We start from the raw sequence: 17,924 nt of genomic DNA on the forward strand, positions 1-17,924 counted from the left end.
ATTGCATTATACATTGGTGTCAACCAACAAGTTGTCTGGCATGAATGGCCACTGACTAATTTTGACCAAGAAACAGTTGGACCACCCAGTTGCTGCATTTTCTGAAATGCACAGGTGGGAGCTCTCTCTGCAATATATCTTATGTTCCCTTAGCCTCCCTGGCCTCAACCTTCGCTAGATCCTGTCCTTCACCCACTGGTGGTGGTGGTGGTGGTGGTGGTGGTGGTGGTAGGATGTATGGAGCAGGTTTTGCATATTCTGCTTCCACTCCAGCACACACAGCCTTCTATTCCACCACTGTTCCCTTCCTCTACTTCTTTCACACACACACACACACACACACACACACACACACACACACACACACACACACACACAATCAATCTAACCTCCCAACTGCACCTAGCTGCCAGTGTTCACCACATCCCCACATGCTCCCACAAGCAGCAACTCATCCTCTTACCTTCCTATCCCTGCCCTTCCTGCCCACTGCTTCATCCTTTCCCCCATCACAGAGATTGCTTCTCCCATCATGTGCAGTTGCTTGCAATATGGCATCGGTGGCCTGAGACAGTGGTCATGTTTGTGTGAATTGTGTTTGCATGAATGTGTGTTCTACTTCAGAAGGCTTTTTGGCTGAAAACTTAGTTTTTTAGCAGGTGGGAACAACAACATTGTGATTGATTCGTGATCCATTGCCTGGGTTTCCCATGTAAATGTCTGTATTTTTTTCTTTGTTCAATTTGTACCTTGAGTTCCTGAATATTCCAGTTGTCAATAGAGAATTGATAATATGTATTTGAACCTGTTTGTGTGTGCTCTGGGTATTTAGCTGATGGCAAACATTCCAAATTCACTGCTGCCTTCTTAGGAATTACCTACTGAAATCTATGTAGCCTTCTCCTGGTTTCTTGTAGTTAGGATCATGGATTTTTTTCTCCTAAAAGATATTGGTGCATTTATCTTACAAAGATTGTCTGCCTGGAATGGAATGAGTTTCAATTTACATCTACAGTTTGTAAGTGCAGGGGTTGCTTGGGTAACCTCAATATGGTTTATGGCTGCTCTCTACAACCTCCTCCTTTGTCCAAGTATGGCAGCAGTAACTATTTTTCTGTTCAATGTGCCCAGTTGGTAAGGCCGACAGAATTGTAATTTATTAGCAGCATAACTCTTTACTATTGTCCACAAGTCATTGAAAATGTTTGTGTGTTCCCATAGTGGGCATATTTTTCAGGGCTGAAGTAAGTGACTAAGTGTTCAGGAAGATCGTTGTTATTGCTGATACTGTTTCATTGAAATGGGCCATTTGTTTGAAGGAGAAATATATTGGTTCTAACAAATTCACTAAGAAATGAAAATATTATTATTTATCTGTTTACCAGGCAAGATTAGGGCATTCAGGCTCTTTTACATCTAACCAGACATCCTTTGGGAGTCAACTTTACAGTTCATTTATTACAGGAGCAATATGCTGCTGCTGTGCTGCTACTGCCACTACTACTACTACTACTACTACTACTACTACTACTACTAGATGTTACTAAACTGGGATAAGTGTTTAATTATTATGTTCATATTTTATCATAACCCCTAATTTTTCTTATAAATTAAAGATTTAATTGACTATGCTGCGAAACATTGAAAATGCTCATTGATAGTTGATGCTTTTACTGGTGTAGTGAGGATAATATCAATGTTACTAAAATTACTTGCCAAGACTGGTCTACATGTACATGTACATGTACTGTGCAAACCACTGTGAGGTACATCGCAGAGGGTACATCCCATTGTACCAGTTATTAGGTATTTTTGCTGTTCCGTTCACATAGTTCCTAGAGTAATCATTTCAAACTGGCTCTTGAAACTTTATCAACAGACTTTCAAGAGTCTTCTAGTTCTGTGCTTTCAATACTTCTGTAACACTCACCCATGGATTGAACAAACCTGTGACCATTCGTGCTGCCCTTCTGAGTATATGTTCAGTATCCCTTGTTAATCCTCTATGGTACAGGTCACACACACCTAGCAGTATTCTAGAATCAGTAACATGAGTGATTTGTAAGCAGTCTCCTTTGTAGACTGATGGCACTAATCCAGTATTTTACCAATAAACCAAAGTATCCCACCTGACTTACCCATGACTGAACCTGTGTGATCAGTCCATGTCATATCCTTACAAATTGTTACACCCAGATTTTGTATAAGTTGGCAGATTCCAGCGGTGACTCACTGATATTATAATCATAGGATCCCACACTTTCTCATTCTGTGAAGTGTCAGTTGTACATTGCTGGATATTTAAAGCAATTTGGCAATCTTTGCACCGCTTTGAAATGTTATGAAGATCTGACTGAATATTTATGCAGCTTCTTTAAGAGTGTACTTTGTTATAGATAACTACATCATTTACAAAAAGCCTGATTTTACGATTAATATTGGCTGCAAGGTCATTAATATACAACATGAACAGCAAGTGTCCCAACACAATTGGGATACATTTGGAATTACTTCTGCATCTCACAATGACTCTCCATCCAAGATAACATACTATGTCCTCCCTGCCATAAAGTCCTCAGTCCAGTCACAAATTTCACTCGATACATCATATGATCATGTCGTTGACAATAAGCGTAGGTGCAGTACTGGCAAGGGGAGGCCATAGCATTGGGATCGTGGATTTACTTCGAGCTGTGTACCTTTGGTAGGCAATTAAAACAACATAATGTGCAATTAGTAAGGTGAACTACTCGGGCAATTATGAGAAAATTGCAAAACAAGTTTCACCCATCTTGCTATGTATTTGATATATCTGTGTCAAGGTGCTGGCTGTAAGAAATCATTGTTGTAATGTGGTTAGTGTTTGCACGCTGCAAGAGGATTGTGGATAAGCCGATTGTTCGAATCCTGCTGTCATTAAGTTTTTAATCTATATTTTTTTTCATCTCTGCTCACATTATTTGACATTTGAGTGGTAATATCATGAAAAATAAAAAACCATGTGCATTTTCATGAAGTTTTAGTGAATTTTGTATGTTATTTGACTATTTACTATTTGTAATTAAATTTTCAAGGGTGAGGGACAGACTTGGAAAGCCCAAGTCAAATCTCAATAAATAATGATGCGAATGACGTTATTCACAATCAATAATATAGTAATTCACAGTGTGCCAGACCACAAGAGTAATGTAAAATAACTTGTTGTAAGTGCTCTCAACAGTACACGTTGTATTTGTCATACATACATGGGAAACATAAACTGAAACTTAATGCAAATACATATTTCTTTTCATTATATTACCTTGCAAATGTCACATAAATTACGTAATATCACCAGTGATGGCCGGCCAGGGTGGCCGAGCGGTTCTAGGCGTTACAGTCTGGAACCGCGCGACCGCAGGTTCGAATCCTGCCTCAGGCATGGATGTGTGTGATGTCCTTAGGTTAGTCAGGTTTAAGTAGTTCTAAGTTCTACGGGACTGATGACCTCAGAAGTTAAGTCCCATAGTGCTCAGAGCCATTTGAACCATTTCACTAGTGATGGCAAATAAGAAAAGAAATAGATTAATAACAAAGTTTGAGCAATAATCGAACTATCACCTCTTAAATGTTCGTCTTACGAAGCTCTAACGCTCTTTACTTGCCCACCATGAACTCCTGCATCTATGCACAGAGACATAAGCAGCATAAGATGTGCAGCACTTCTCTTGAGATTTTTTAGGAAATGCCAGAGTAGTGCACATTACTACTTGCATATTATGCTGTTTTAATTGTCTACTAAAGGTGTACAAAGTCTGAAGTAAATCTGCGATCCCAACATTGTGGCCTCTCCTTGTCAGTCATATGCCTTCTGCATACACCTGGTTGCCTTGATTCAATGCTTTCAGTATGTTGCGAGAAAAGTGAGACTTGCATTTCACACAATTGATGTAATCGAAATCCATACTGGTTGGCATTGAGAAGGTCATTTATTCAAGTTACGTTTGACCTCAGAATATGTTCTAAGACTCTACAACTAATTGATTTCAAGGATTTTGGACAGCGGTTTTGTCAATCACTTCTACTACCTTTCTTGTAGGTGGGTGTGCCCTCTCTTCCTTCCAACTACTGGGCATGGTTTTTTGTCCAAGGGATCTATGATAAATTATAGCTAAAAGAGAGGGTAACTCAAATCAAAAAATGGAAAATCCAGGATGGAATGTAACAATATTATGAGAAGGAAAGTTGCTAATCACCATATAGCAGACATGATGAGTTGCAGATAGATAAGCGCGCCCAAACACACACACACACACACACACACACACACACACACACACACACACACAGACTGCAGTCTCAGGCAACTGAAACATTTCAAGCAGCAGCACCAATGCATGACTGGAGTGGCAAATGAGTGAGTGTGGGTAAGGAGGAGGCTGGGGCGGTGATTGTTTTGAATGAGGGTAGGTCTACTGTTCTTAAAAATTTTAAAAGAGGATAATTTAGTTTAAGCCTGCAATTGAACCTAACATTACTAATTTATTGCAGGATTTCTGAATGTTTGAAGATTTTCAATATATCACAATTAAAAAGGGTATTCAAACAATCAATGAAAGTTTTCGCAGAAGCATTATGAGCAATAAAATATGCGTATCTATAACTTCAAATTGCCACACGATCTTGTACACGTGGTCTCAAGCAAAGAAAAATTCATAAATCAGCTTTTACGTATAGATAAACATGCTTATTGCACAGATTTTTCACTTAGCTGATTCTGTGCACGCTTCTACACTGGTGTGCCGAAGAACAACATTGCACCATAAGTTTATCTCGATCAATATTGCCAAAATGTGCAGCACCAGAAAAGCACGTCTGCTGCCTGTTGCAGTCTCCGTAGACCAGGGCACCATTTACAGAGCTTAAAAATCACAGTATGTAAGTTATCAATATGAAGTGCTTGTGTGACACTAAACACATTTGTTAGCAAACTATCATCTACTGTCAGAACTATTTACTTCTCTTCATCCTGAAGTTCTACCAGTCTCCTCTTTCATTTCATTTCATTTCATGTTGTCTGTACTTATCTGATGGTGCTATTCTTGTATCGTAACGCATTTACTTTAGTACCTCTATTACTTTTTTGATACTTTTTAGTATATCTTGTAAGGAGTTACGGTGTCAGACATGTTCCTGACTACCAGATCTGTTTTACTTTTTGTCCTGTAGGATACCTGTACACCTTGAGTAATTCATGATTTATGTGAACTTTGATGGTACCTGCGTTACTTCTGTAAACTTCTCACCATTTCATATTTTTGAGCAGTTTTCTAAAATACTCAAGTTTTTCCTCATTAACTACCCTTCTGGACGTAGCTAGACCTCTTTTTTTCCTTTATTTTCCCCTCTCCCTCATCATATATTTAGGTTTGAGGTCGGTTTAATAAGTAATCCTGTTAGGAATAAAGATAGACCTTTTTTATTTTTCTAAATACAATTGCAAGCTTTTGCAATAGTGTCCCCTTTTAGTGATACGCACTTTTTCCAGTGTTGTGGCAATTATTTTAACCCCGCTGAAACTGAAATTCTCTACTTTATTAAAATATGTCTGTTTAACAATTTGCCCCTCATTTGAGCAAAATTTTATACCTACGAGCCACTTCTTTATCTTTAGGAACTAGAAGAAAATGTAGGTATATAGATCGTCCACATATTGTAGGGTGCATCGGCAAGTCTTAATGCAATTTATGCCCTTTCACGGTGATGAATCCAGATGAATGTGTTGACACAATCTTGTTGTGGAACAGCAGTTTCTTCTTCCAGCTGGTGACACATTTTCTTTTTAATGCAGCATCTGTTGATGCGACAGCTAATTTCCATGCTAGACATTCATTGTGGAGCTGAATGGTATGAAAATGGGTTTGCTGCAATATAATGTTTAAACATTGCAGAGTACTCTTCATAAAATATGTGTTGAGTAAAATCTCACTCACACTCTTGTAGATTCCATGAATAAAGTGAACATTAAGTGGGAAAAGGCCTCAAATGGCTGCTTCTGTAAGAAATAACATAAATGTGCTTGTACATAAAAAATTATAGATATTCTAAAAAGAAATATACACAATATTATAATTTATATCTAATAATTTGTGCAATAAAATACATTTGCTTTTCCAAGAGCATGGACTTCAAATGCTTTCAAAACTGATGTAATGCCTCTTCTTCCAATGTGGCCAGGTGTTCAAGCAAGCAGTTAAGCTTGTAGTTAGTATCATCAGGCAATACATTTCCTGAAAGACTTATCTGCATATGAAACTGATCACACTGAGTACTTGATATTTTGAAGGAACAGGCTCTTCATGTGCATGCTATGTATGCTTCATTTTCAACACAATTTCTTTTTTGGTATCTTATGTTATCTCAGCTGTTTCCAACACCTCATATGTGATAATATTATTATCACCCAAAATAAAATCTTTAAAGTAGACGTCACTGAATTTTTGTGACTGTCTGCCAGTCTTAATCATCAGAATCATTAGCAATCAACATTTGCCCCCCACCCACCCACTTATCGAGTCATACATACTGAAAGGAACACTGGAGTAAAATATACTGAGATGTTGAGTGTGTCCACTTTGCTTGTTAGCTGTTTAATTGTACTCGCTCAGAGACTGGTACAGCCAGTTTTGTACCAAGCAGGTGGATCCTCAGGTGTATTTAAGGTCTAATGTTCTATGTTATTTGCCGGCCGCGGTGGCCGTGCGGTTCTAGGCACTGCAGTCTGGAACCGCGGGACTGCTACGGTCGCAGGTTCGAATCCTGCCTCGGGCATGGCTGTGTGTGATGTCCTTAGGTTAGTTAGGTTTAAGTAGTTCTAAGTTCTAGGGACTGGTGACCTAAGATGTTAAGTCCCATAGTGCTCAGAGCCATCTATGTTATCTAAGCAGCTTAGTGCATGTTTCAAGGCGCAAGAGTAGCACTACTGACACAACCACCATCGGAAGTCAAACTTAATAAAGCCAATTGTCACTGTCCATTTTCCACTCAGTCACATACACTATGCAAATATAGCCCAAAACATTTCAAGAGATGGTTAAATTCATTTCAGAAACTCTGGTCTTGAAGAGAGTTTCCACAGACTCGGGTTTCCAAGCATCCCATATAGCTGAAACAAAACTTGTTACATCCAAATGAGTCCAGCATGATAATGTATTGCAGAAATTGTGAACGAAATATTGTGATAAAACTGTGTTGTCATATTTCTAATGCCTTGGTCCACGGACTGAAATTTTCTAGTGGATTTAGGGAAAGGAAAGAAAGTTGATTGTTTCACAGTGAATAATCTTTTGGGTGAGTAATAGATTTGTCTACAAGGAGCACAGTCCTACAATTTTTATGAATGTTTTGTGATCAAAGACATTTAACCATGTGAGAAATTGTACTGCTGTCATCCAAGCTCATTGCTAATTCATGTATTTGCATAGCATTTCATACACATTTTTGAAATAGTGAGGATTGAAAGCTTGACTGATGATCAGTAAATAAAGTTTCTCTGACTTGTCACCTTTTGCACAAGTGTTTATTGGCACAGTCTTAATGAGCTTCTGACCATAATATATTTCATGTTGCACAGTATAAATTTGTTTAAAATTTAATGTTGGATTTTTCATACCCTGTTGTTAAGCCTACTAAGACACCAGTTTTTGTCACTAGCAAAATCATATTTATTCATGGATAGCAGTAGAAAAAGTACCTATTTTCATCTTCTCTGCACTTTCTAGAGCCTTTGCATATTTTACTTGTTGATGGAGGGAAATAGGCAGAGCGTTGGTTTGGTGCATCATCCAAATTAAAACATTTTCCAGCATACGATGTCTTCCAGCTTTCTCACTTTCTGGCATTTCATTGCCCTTTCACAAGCAATATATTAAAGACTTTTAACAAGGAAGGTGACATCCCATGATGCTTCGAAATTTCTTTTCATGATGGTATCTGTTTTTTGCTTGCCTTACTTTATGATTTGCAATTTCAGGGGTATTGTAAATGTTTTTTATTGTTTTGCGCAACCCTTTTAATGTACTGAAATAAAAAAGTTATTCCCTAATCACAAATTTCATCACAGCTGGGCAGTTGGTAGGAAAACTTCAGGGTTTTACTTGCATGAGGAATATTACCAGTAGCTGGAAAGTCACCACTGCAGCTGGGAGGAAGTTTTCCCTGTCCACTTCTTTACAACTACTCAGCTGTTGTGCTACCTGAAAAGATGCCTGTCATCTTTCGACAAGCTATTGTGGTCCTTAGCTTCAGAGATTTGCTGCTGAGAAAGGGAGCAAGTCTGATGAGGAAAATGCTTCATGTAGGCTCTTAAAGACTGGGATCAAGGAGTGTTCTACATGGGAAAGCATTTTAGATTTTACTGAGGATCCACTGTAATATATTTGGAGAACTTCGTTCGAATTTTTCATTGCTTTATGTCCTTGACTGTTTACAAAATTAATTATTGGTTTGATTGGATGGTGTTTCTTATGAATTTTTGGCTAAGCTTCCATATGTTAGGTTTGTGGGTTCAAATGCTGGTAATTTTACCTTTACAGCTAATAGGTGGAGCATTCTATTAAGGAGATCCTTTACTATTGCTTGGAATTACCTCTAACTTAGTAGTTTTGTTACTGTTAACAGTGTCTAAGGCAGTGTGAAAAATATAAAAAAGAAATGAAAGGAAGGAAGGAAGGAAGAAAGAAAGAAAGAAAGAAAGCTCTACAATCTTCCACAATGAATGATATCAGAACCTTAAAAATATGAAACAGTAAACTGAAAGAATATAAGAAAATAACAACAAAAAATGAACACATTACTAGTCATTTAGGAGGACACTTGTGTGTTTGTAAAACTGAAGAGTTTTTTTTCCAGTGTAACAACATTACTCAGTTAGCTATATTCCAGAAACCACCTTAATGTGATTTCAAAATCTCCTTCTACCATTATATTCCCTTTTCGTACATGATTCTGAAACATGCTGTTCTGCGATGCTGATTCCCTCTTTATTCTTTTCCTCAATTCCATATTCAGCTGCTATTTTGCCCTCTCTTCTGTTTCCTAATATCGAAATCCTGTCACATATCATAATTAAATTTCAGTCTCCCTTAATTTACTAAATATTTTTTTTAAAATCTCGTGCTATATTTCTTCAGTGTCCTTATTTGCGTAGCTAGCAGGCAAATGTACTAGTGTGGTGGGTAATGGTTTTGTGTGTATCTTGGTTAGGATGATCGCTTCATCATGGTGTTCAGTCAGTTATCCACATTTCCTATTTTCTTGTTCACTTTTAGACATGTTACAACATTAACCCTATTTGATTAAAGATATGTTCCTTCAGCAACCTGTGAAGTAAGGTAATGACTATTCAGGTGTTTTTGTGTACGTGATACGGGCATAATTTTATATAATGTTTTGTATTACTGTAGTTAATCTAAAAAATCATTCATTGTGAATAGTAATTTTTTTTACGCTAGTGACATAATGACGTCCTACACAAGATATGACACATTTGCAGAAGCATCGTAAAACAGCCTCATCCACATTTCAGTAATTTGGTAAAACTGACCACCAGCAGACTGGGGAGAAAACTGTCTCAGAATGCCCATGGAACAAATAAGTAATAGTGATTTCATGCAGCGTGTTGTCATTAAATCTATAGATTTCTTAACTCAGGAGTTCGTTAAAAAATTACTTTAAAGGAGAAATCAGTCATATTGAGCAACATTTTTTGCAGGAAGTAATAGTTTCTCTGAACACTTATCACAAGAAGAACAATGCGCAGGAAACAATCTGGAACAAACAATGGTCTAATAACAAAAATCAAATTACAGTGAAATCCAGACCATTAGCTGCTTACAGACGTTGATAAATATCAATGGGGACAGTTGATAATGTGTGCCCCAACCAGGACTCGCACCTGGGATTTCCTGCTTACATGGCAGATGCTGTGTCTGAACCATCGAGGACACAGAGGATAGTACGACTGCAGGGACTTACCTATGGCATGCTTCCTAGGAAACTACATTTCCAGCAGCTTACTGTCCACACACTACATTTGTAGTGCCCTGCCCACTATACTCATTACTCGTGGCAGTCAATCTACCGATTCCCATAAGAGTTTGAGCAATGTGAGTGCATCTGCATTGAAGATGAGCAGTGGCCTATAAGCCTTACCTATATGAAGATGGTATCTGTTCTTTTGGACATGTCCGAAAGAACATATACCATTTTCATATAATAACAAAAATGGTTTAAAAATGAAAATTCCATTAAAAAATTCAATTAACTCACGGGGAAACACTCCTCCTTTATGAGCAGCAACTTGCAGCCCTCTCACCAGATACACACAACCAGATTTCCATCATCTTTGTCTCCTTTATCCTTTGTAGTTCAGGTGGTAGTGGAGCAGCAGCAGCAGCAGCAGCAGCAGCAATTCGCTAATATCCCAAGTTGTTTTCTCGTCTCTCCTTACAGAATGTACCCTTCAAAAAGCTAGGAATGCTACTGATTTTGTGTGTTTGTTTACCAGCAGTGCTGTGCTGTGCCATGGCATGCCTGCTAAGTATTTACATCCCAGCTATCATTGAACTTTAATAATAACTGAGGTACAAATTCACAGTGAACTAATAATAATAATAATAATAATAATAATAATCTGTTAATAATTAGTAGCTCAAATGGAAGAAATGAAAAGGTCTACCAGGAAGCAAGAGGCAGATAAATACATAAATGAGATTTGGTATTGCAGGGACGAGGAGGAGGTGGGGTGCTCCAATAGAAAAAAGGGATAACAAACATATACTAAGAAAGGGTATATGTTGATGGGGGAATACTCGTACATAAAAGGGAGTAGAGATGGAGAATATATGAATGTGAATTAAGACTTGGTCTTTGATAAGAATCATATGCTTTACAAAGACCAGTCTCTTATTGGGAGTGCAGAAACACTACTTCATCCTCCATCGCAAAAGTAAACATCTCGCTGCTTAATGTGTTGTTCAAAATGGACTGCATTGTGAGGACTGTGGCTCATTAAACATGAATGAAACAGTTTTCTAATCATGTTTGTTGATTCACTGACATAATAGAGGATCACTCCATCTTCAAATCAGTGTGGCACAAATGGCTTTGCAGTAACAAGCCAGGTGACAAATGGAGTATATCCTCTTCAAAAAATGGCTCTGAGCACTATGGGACTTAACATCTATGGTCATCAGCCCCCTAGAACTTAGAACTACTTAAACCTAACTAACCTAAGGACATCACACAACACCCAGTCATCACGAGGCAGAGAAAATCCCTGACCCCGCCAGGAATCGAACCCGGGAGCCCGGGTGTGTATGTCCTCTTCAGAGAGGGAGAGAAGCAAATAAGGTGCTGCATAGTTTTAGGAATTACATTAGTTTTTACTGTACATTGGTGTTTTGCTTCTTACAGAATATGTTACCTCAGTACTACTATTTCCTACATGCTCCCTAATTTTGTGATAGATGCTTGTTAAACAATTTTGCCATTGTGTGTGTCTGCCAGCTCTGTTAAAGTTCTTAGAGTTACAGTTAGGGGTAATGTGTTGCTGCACATCTTAAATGTTGTTTTTCTTGTCATTTGTTTTCTTCTTCAAATGATACATTCAATATTATTCAGTTGACAAAAGATAAGTGTGATATTTATTTGCTCCTAGATACTTGTTTCAATTTCAGTTTTGAGTAGAAATTTGTGTTCCATGTCTGAATAACACATTAGTTTGGAAACTTTGTGTTATTAGTACTGTTTCAGTTCCACGATGAAACTCGTGCACCTGTGCATACATACAGTTCATATTAAGCAAAAAAAATTTACATATCATGCATACAGAAAAAGGAAATCTAAAAAGAAGATTATCTGGTTGTAGTACAATAATGAAATCTGGTTGGAAAAAGGTTTGTCTTCAGAAAGTTATTTTGTCAAATGTGAAGGCATGAAATGAAACTGCAGTGTGTATTTGATAGCCAAATGATGATGATTGTAAAACACACATTTCAGTAGCACAAGCAATTTTACAAATGTATGTGGAGGGAGTGGTGATTCTAATTCCCTGACAGTTCTTTGTCATAATATAAAATAGCAGGTTAACAGGTTAACATGTAGAAATGAAACTAACTCAAAGAATGTCTATAAAATTTGGATCTGTATGTAAACTACTGTGTAACAGCTTCCAAATGTTCCAAGACTTTTTTCCCCACAATCAATCTTCCTTTTCGTTTATGACTGAAATGTCACATAAAGCGCAATTCTGTGCTATAAAAAAACCAAACTAATTCTGGACTGCACAATAGAAGACTACAAATGAAAGATAAAAGATGAAGCACTTTAAGGACTTGTGGAAACTGTAGGAATCTGATTCTAAAAACAGTGAAAATATGTAAGGAAAATTGGTTGGTAATTTATCGTCTCTATTTGAGGAGGGGAGGGGCGGCGAGAGAGCGAGTGCTTTCTTCAGTGATATAAGTGATATATTTAACGAGGTAGCAACACTAAAAGAGACAGCCCCAGATTATGTGATGCTTGATTTTTTTTTCCTTCCAAACCAACATTTACACAAATTTCATTGATTTACCATAATTTTATATGTTACTAAGGTTTTGACACCTATGGGACTAGAACATGGTTTGTGATATCACAGTGAATTAAATCTGTTGCAACTTGTGCACTATTTCACATTTGTTAAATTCCCACTAAGGAAATATGATAGTAATAAAAATTTTCATTTGTTGCAGAGTTTTTAGTATTCAGTAAAGCATAAAATTAATTATCAATGTAAAGAGTTACTACAGTTGTTTATAAATTTCATTTGTGGCACATGGTGTCTGTGATTTTAGCTTGGTCTAAGGCTTTATTAATAAGAATATGTCTTGACCATGACTAAAATGTGAAAACCATATGCCACAAGGAGTAAAAAAAGCGACCCATGGTAAAAATCTGCATTGTACGATCTTTAGTGAATTGTTTAGTTGAAGATTACTTACTACTGCGTTCTTCATGTATGTGAAACAGTTAATAATGACACTAGTTATGGACGAACTTCAGTTTAATGTGAATTGGTCTTTACCAACAATCTAAAGCATTTCCAAAGTGGAAAGACATGTACTGTGGATATGTGAACGATGGCTAGAACATACTGAGTATCAAACACGAGTGACCAGATCACCGTTTGAGAATTAAGTTACAGAATCTAAATATTTTTGTCTGTCTACTCTAAAAAGTTTGTAGGAAGACAGTGCAAAATGACTTTCTTTTCATACTCTCTCATATCCTTCTAATGTAATTTGAACAGTTACAGAGAGGACAGATTGCTGCTCACCATAAAAGTGACACTTTGAGTTGCAGACAGACACGATGAAGAGATTGTTACACGTTCAGCTTTCGGCCAAAATCTTCATCTGGAAATCACCCCCCTCCCCACCTCACTCCACCCCCGCCCACTACCAACAACACACAACGCACATGCGACCACAGTCTCTGGCTGCTCAGGTCAGACTGAAAAATAGTTTGTCTGGCCTGAGGAGCCAGAGACAGTGGTTGCATGTGCACTGTGTGTGTGTGTGTGTGTGTGTGTGTGTGTGTGTGTGTCTCTTGGGGGGGGGGGGGGCATGCTTCCTTGCCTGTTTGTGTGAATGTGTGTGTGTGTTTTCCTTCCTTTTCTTTTCTGATGAAGGCTGTAGCCAAAAGCTTAATGTTGTGCCTGTGTGCAGTTCAGTGTGTCATTTTTATGGTGGGAAACTATCTATTCCTTCCATAATTTTTGATATTCCAACCTGCACTTCCTATTGTTAATTTTAATTTTATTTTCCTAATAGGCAGACCGAGAGAAGCTGGCTTCACTCATTGAAGAGACTCTTCGTAACTGCTTCAACAGACAGTCGCCAAACCCAGGGCCCAGCGGTCTTGAGAAGCAAGCTCCATTATTCCCCCCACCGGCAACTGTGCGGAGTGGTGCTGTCCCTGTACATTCGGGTAGTTAGTAGCGGTTTCCTCGCAGGTTGCAGAGCAGCCCGCGATACTAATGTTGTCCCAAATAAATGTGTCTATTTTTTAAGCCAGCTTCGTGCAGTGAGCTAGTCATCCATTTCACTAAAAAGAAAAAAAGGAGGCAACCCACCCTTTCCCCAGACCTTGCTTCTTTTGTGTTCAAATAGGAGCACATTGTTGGCAGGCTATGATAAATTCAAATTGTATTTTGTCATTTATTTTTACTTCAAAATTATAGGCATACTTGTGTATGCGTAATAGAGCAAGTGACAGAATGTTTACCTTCAGTCCAGAAAAGTTGGATTGGTTCATAGTATTTAAAATCAGTGGTAGCCTGTGCATTGTGTACTTCCTGTTGAAATATACGTAAGTGAACCACATTTGTAGGATCTTCCTGATAAATTTTTGCATTCCTGCTGTCAATGAGAAGTGTGTGTTTTAATTGTGTGTCTTTGTGTTTTATTTTCAAATGTTTTGTATGCGTGTATGGATACCATCGTGTCTAAATATGTGTATTTGTTAATAATAGACAACAAAGAAGTGTCCAAAATATGTTTTAAAATGTGAAAGGAACTGAAAAAGGATCTTGGTTAAATATATCAGAAAGATGGAAATATTGTTATGCTGGATAATTCAGTAGATGATTTATGATTTCAAAAATGAAGTAATGAAATGCACAATGAAGTGCAGGATTTCAGTGTGTAATTATAATGTAGCTCTGCTATTCTACTCTTTTTTCATTTGTTCATTCATTCAGTAATAGAACCAAACAATCCATATTAACCAACAGCTGCTTATTATAGGCATGTCAATTTGCACTTTTTAATTAAAAATGTGTGCTACGTATGTTGCTTTATAGCTTGTGTTTTTTTTTTTAAAAAAAGAAGTAAAACAATACTCATGGTAGTTTAATAAGAATTTTGTGTGTATATAATGGAGAAATATTTTGTTATTTTTATCATGTATATGTTAGCCTCTTGAGACTGATTGCTATCTTATTAGGATTTAAATGACACTGGAAGTATCGATACATAGCATATATACCTTAGTGATTTATGATGGAGGCAAGGGGCCAAGCTATAGTTATAAATGTGTATTTCAAGGAGAACTGGGGGAAGGGAGGAATGGGTATGGGGTAACGGCTGTTGAAGACTTGAAAAATGGATAAAAGCGCAAGAAATATGCTCACCCCTAATTTTGTGTTTAACAGAGATTGAGTGACAAAAACTGAGGCAAGAAGAAATAATGAAAGCATATCTGTGTAGTATCTTAAGACCTATAAAATATATTTTCTCTCTTTCCCCCGAGCTTGAAATGTTTTTGCTCAAATTCCAGTGCAGTGTTTTAGTGTTAATTGCAAACTCAAATGGTTTTTTGTCTTTGTAACAAACCATTCTGGTGAAGAGATTCTTTTCTGCTGCAATTCTTTTCACAACCTACACACCAGTAAGGCTTTGGGAAAAGAACCTGTGCACTTCTATCACTGACAGAAGAATAAGACTTCATAGCTCAATAAATACAATGTATTGTTATTCCCTAGTCTATTAAGAGAACAGATTAAACTCCCAACACTGCTTTGTATGGCTCATATTGAGCGTGATTAAGACTGTGTTTTGACTGAAACAATGCAAATTTGATGTGAAAGCATTCAGATGATTGGTAGAATGATCGGTAATATTTTCATTAAACGGGGCCTGTTAAACCTGTAAAAGTGCTTTCATTTGGGCATATAGAAATACATGTTTATTGATGTAACAGAAATTTCTGTACTATATGACCAGATAAAACAGTTTCAGGTGATAAATGGTCAATGGGAAAAGGAAAATGTGATTAAATCATTGTAAATGCTTGTATTGTGTGTGGTTACTGCAACCCCTTTGAAATGTCAGTGGCTGTTTCTCCAGTTACGTTACTAAAAGAGCATTCAGCCATTCTAGTTCATTAAAGAAGCATACATACAATCTTATTGCCTTGTGTTCTTTATTTAAATGACCATACCATCCATTATCTTCTCCTGCTTACATTCTTAGTATGTAATATTGTTGTGTAGTGTAATCCGGCAAAAAAGGACATAATGGACTTTCCCAAACCCTCAAATTCACCGTGTTACACCATCAATGTTTCTGTGAATAACTCCATTTAAGATAGCACATCCATCTTTGCTGTCTGAAATTATATTTTATGGGTAGTTAGGTATTTTAGATTTCTGGGGAAGTGGTGAAAACTTTTTTTTGTGTTCACTCTTCCATGCACAATGCTAAAGCAGAGTAATGCATTTTTTTCTAGCTTTATGTTTAGGAAAGTAAATGATAGTGTCTGACTTAAAATTTTTGACAACAGTTAAGGAAGATAAGGGAATTAATGTGCTATGAGATTGTTGGTAAGCAAGGGAATTAATACACTGTGAGATTGTCGGTAAGCCCATTGGCCTAACACCCTTTGTGCAAGAAGTCTGTTAATGAACACTGTATTGTCCTTATTTCGAAAAGTTTCTGAACTGATGTATGATAAAATGTGCCTTGCAATTGAAAGCTTTATCAACAGGCACTTAAGGCCAGGAAGTAGTCAGTGCAAAATTTAATGTATTGATTCTGTTTTACTCCTGGTTACAGGCAGGAGATAAACCTAATCAATTATTTTCATGAAAATTTCAGATATGTTTTTATGATGAAGTACTTGCATTAGATTTGTGTGTGTGGGGGGGGGGGGGGGGGGGGAGGGAGGGGGGGGGATATTACATGCCCAACATTGGTTTATGTTGCACAGGAGTAGATACTGTTTTCTATAACTATTTCCAGATATTTTGTCCTTAATACCTTTTACAACTCTCAGGTGTTTTGGAGTAATCTGCTCTGCATGGTCTAGAAATTTTTGCTTCGCTCACCCAGGATGAGCCATTGTAGTTGGATACTGTTGTGCCCCACACAGGTCTTGATGAAGGTGTGGCCTGTATGGCACAATCAGAACATCAACGGAAATGTAGGAGAAAGTTAGCCCTGGTCATTTTGAAATGGAGATGAGATGTACATTCTGGTGTATACCAGCTCCAGGGTGTTATCCTTACCTAGCCATTACAACACTGCCTTTTTCTCATCCATATGTCAAAAAGTCGGACTTAACGTGGAGTGCTGGCCCACTTTCTGATGTTTGCCTGATGCCACGCTTTATGCATAGTCTTAAATATTTCTGTTAATAAAGCTTCTCTCCTTTCTTCACAGCCTTACCATTTCTTACACTAATAAAATTCGGTAACAATGACACCTTCACCCCTAAAATAATTCGTGAGCACTTACACAGGTGTGCCACTATATCCTTTAATTTTACACATACATTTATTTCTACATTCTATTTTTTTATGTACACTTTATCTTCTTCATAAGGATCTCTCATAGATGACGACATCAACTATCCTTCTATCAAATAAACTCTGGTCTGTTAACTACAGTAGTCTTAGCACTTACTGACCAGCAACAATTTCCACTGCCAAAACAGTCACTAATAAATTGATATGTATCTACAACACAGGCAATGTGAGCAACAGCAACATATAACTATTATTATAGTTGAAATTAAGCCTGTTTATGTACCTGTAGAGTAAGGTTGGGCTTTTTTCTCCTGCCCCATTTCCTTATGGTGTATATTAGTGTGCTGCTTCCCATCCTCCAGTTCTTCTCAAACTTTCTGTAGGCTATGTAACCTAGTAACTACATGTCCTAATGATAATTCTACTGGTACCTGTGATACGTTTCAACCTTTGCTATTATTCTTTATAACTACCTGTTTCTAATTTAATGCTAGGGCCAAAGCCCCTTGAAGTGACATTGGTCTGTATTTTTCTATTTGATTGGACTCACACAAGCGTTGCAGTTTGTATGGAACATTAATAATCCCGCACATTA

The 17,924-nt window shown here is 37.4% G+C and overlaps 1 protein-coding gene across 3 annotated transcripts in view; it reads left to right on the forward strand.

Moving 5' to 3' along the window:
• The window catches only part of LOC126196712 (nuclear receptor-binding protein homolog), a 452,035-nt gene extending 436,044 nt beyond the window's left edge, over positions 1–15,991 (forward strand). For all 3 annotated transcript variants that reach the window (XM_049934586.1, XM_049934587.1, XM_049934588.1), the window contains one exon: positions 13,854–15,991. In XM_049934586.1, coding sequence (XP_049790543.1) covers positions 13,854–14,018 — 165 coding nt within the window. In that variant the 3' untranslated portion in view covers positions 14,019–15,991. The remainder of the gene's footprint in view (positions 1–13,853) is intronic.
• The last annotated feature ends 1,933 nt before the right edge of the window (positions 15,992–17,924 follow it).

This window comes from Schistocerca nitens, chromosome 1 (assembly GCF_023898315.1).
Source record: "Schistocerca nitens isolate TAMUIC-IGC-003100 chromosome 1, iqSchNite1.1, whole genome shotgun sequence".
NCBI lineage: Eukaryota > Metazoa > Arthropoda > Insecta > Orthoptera > Acrididae > Schistocerca > Schistocerca nitens.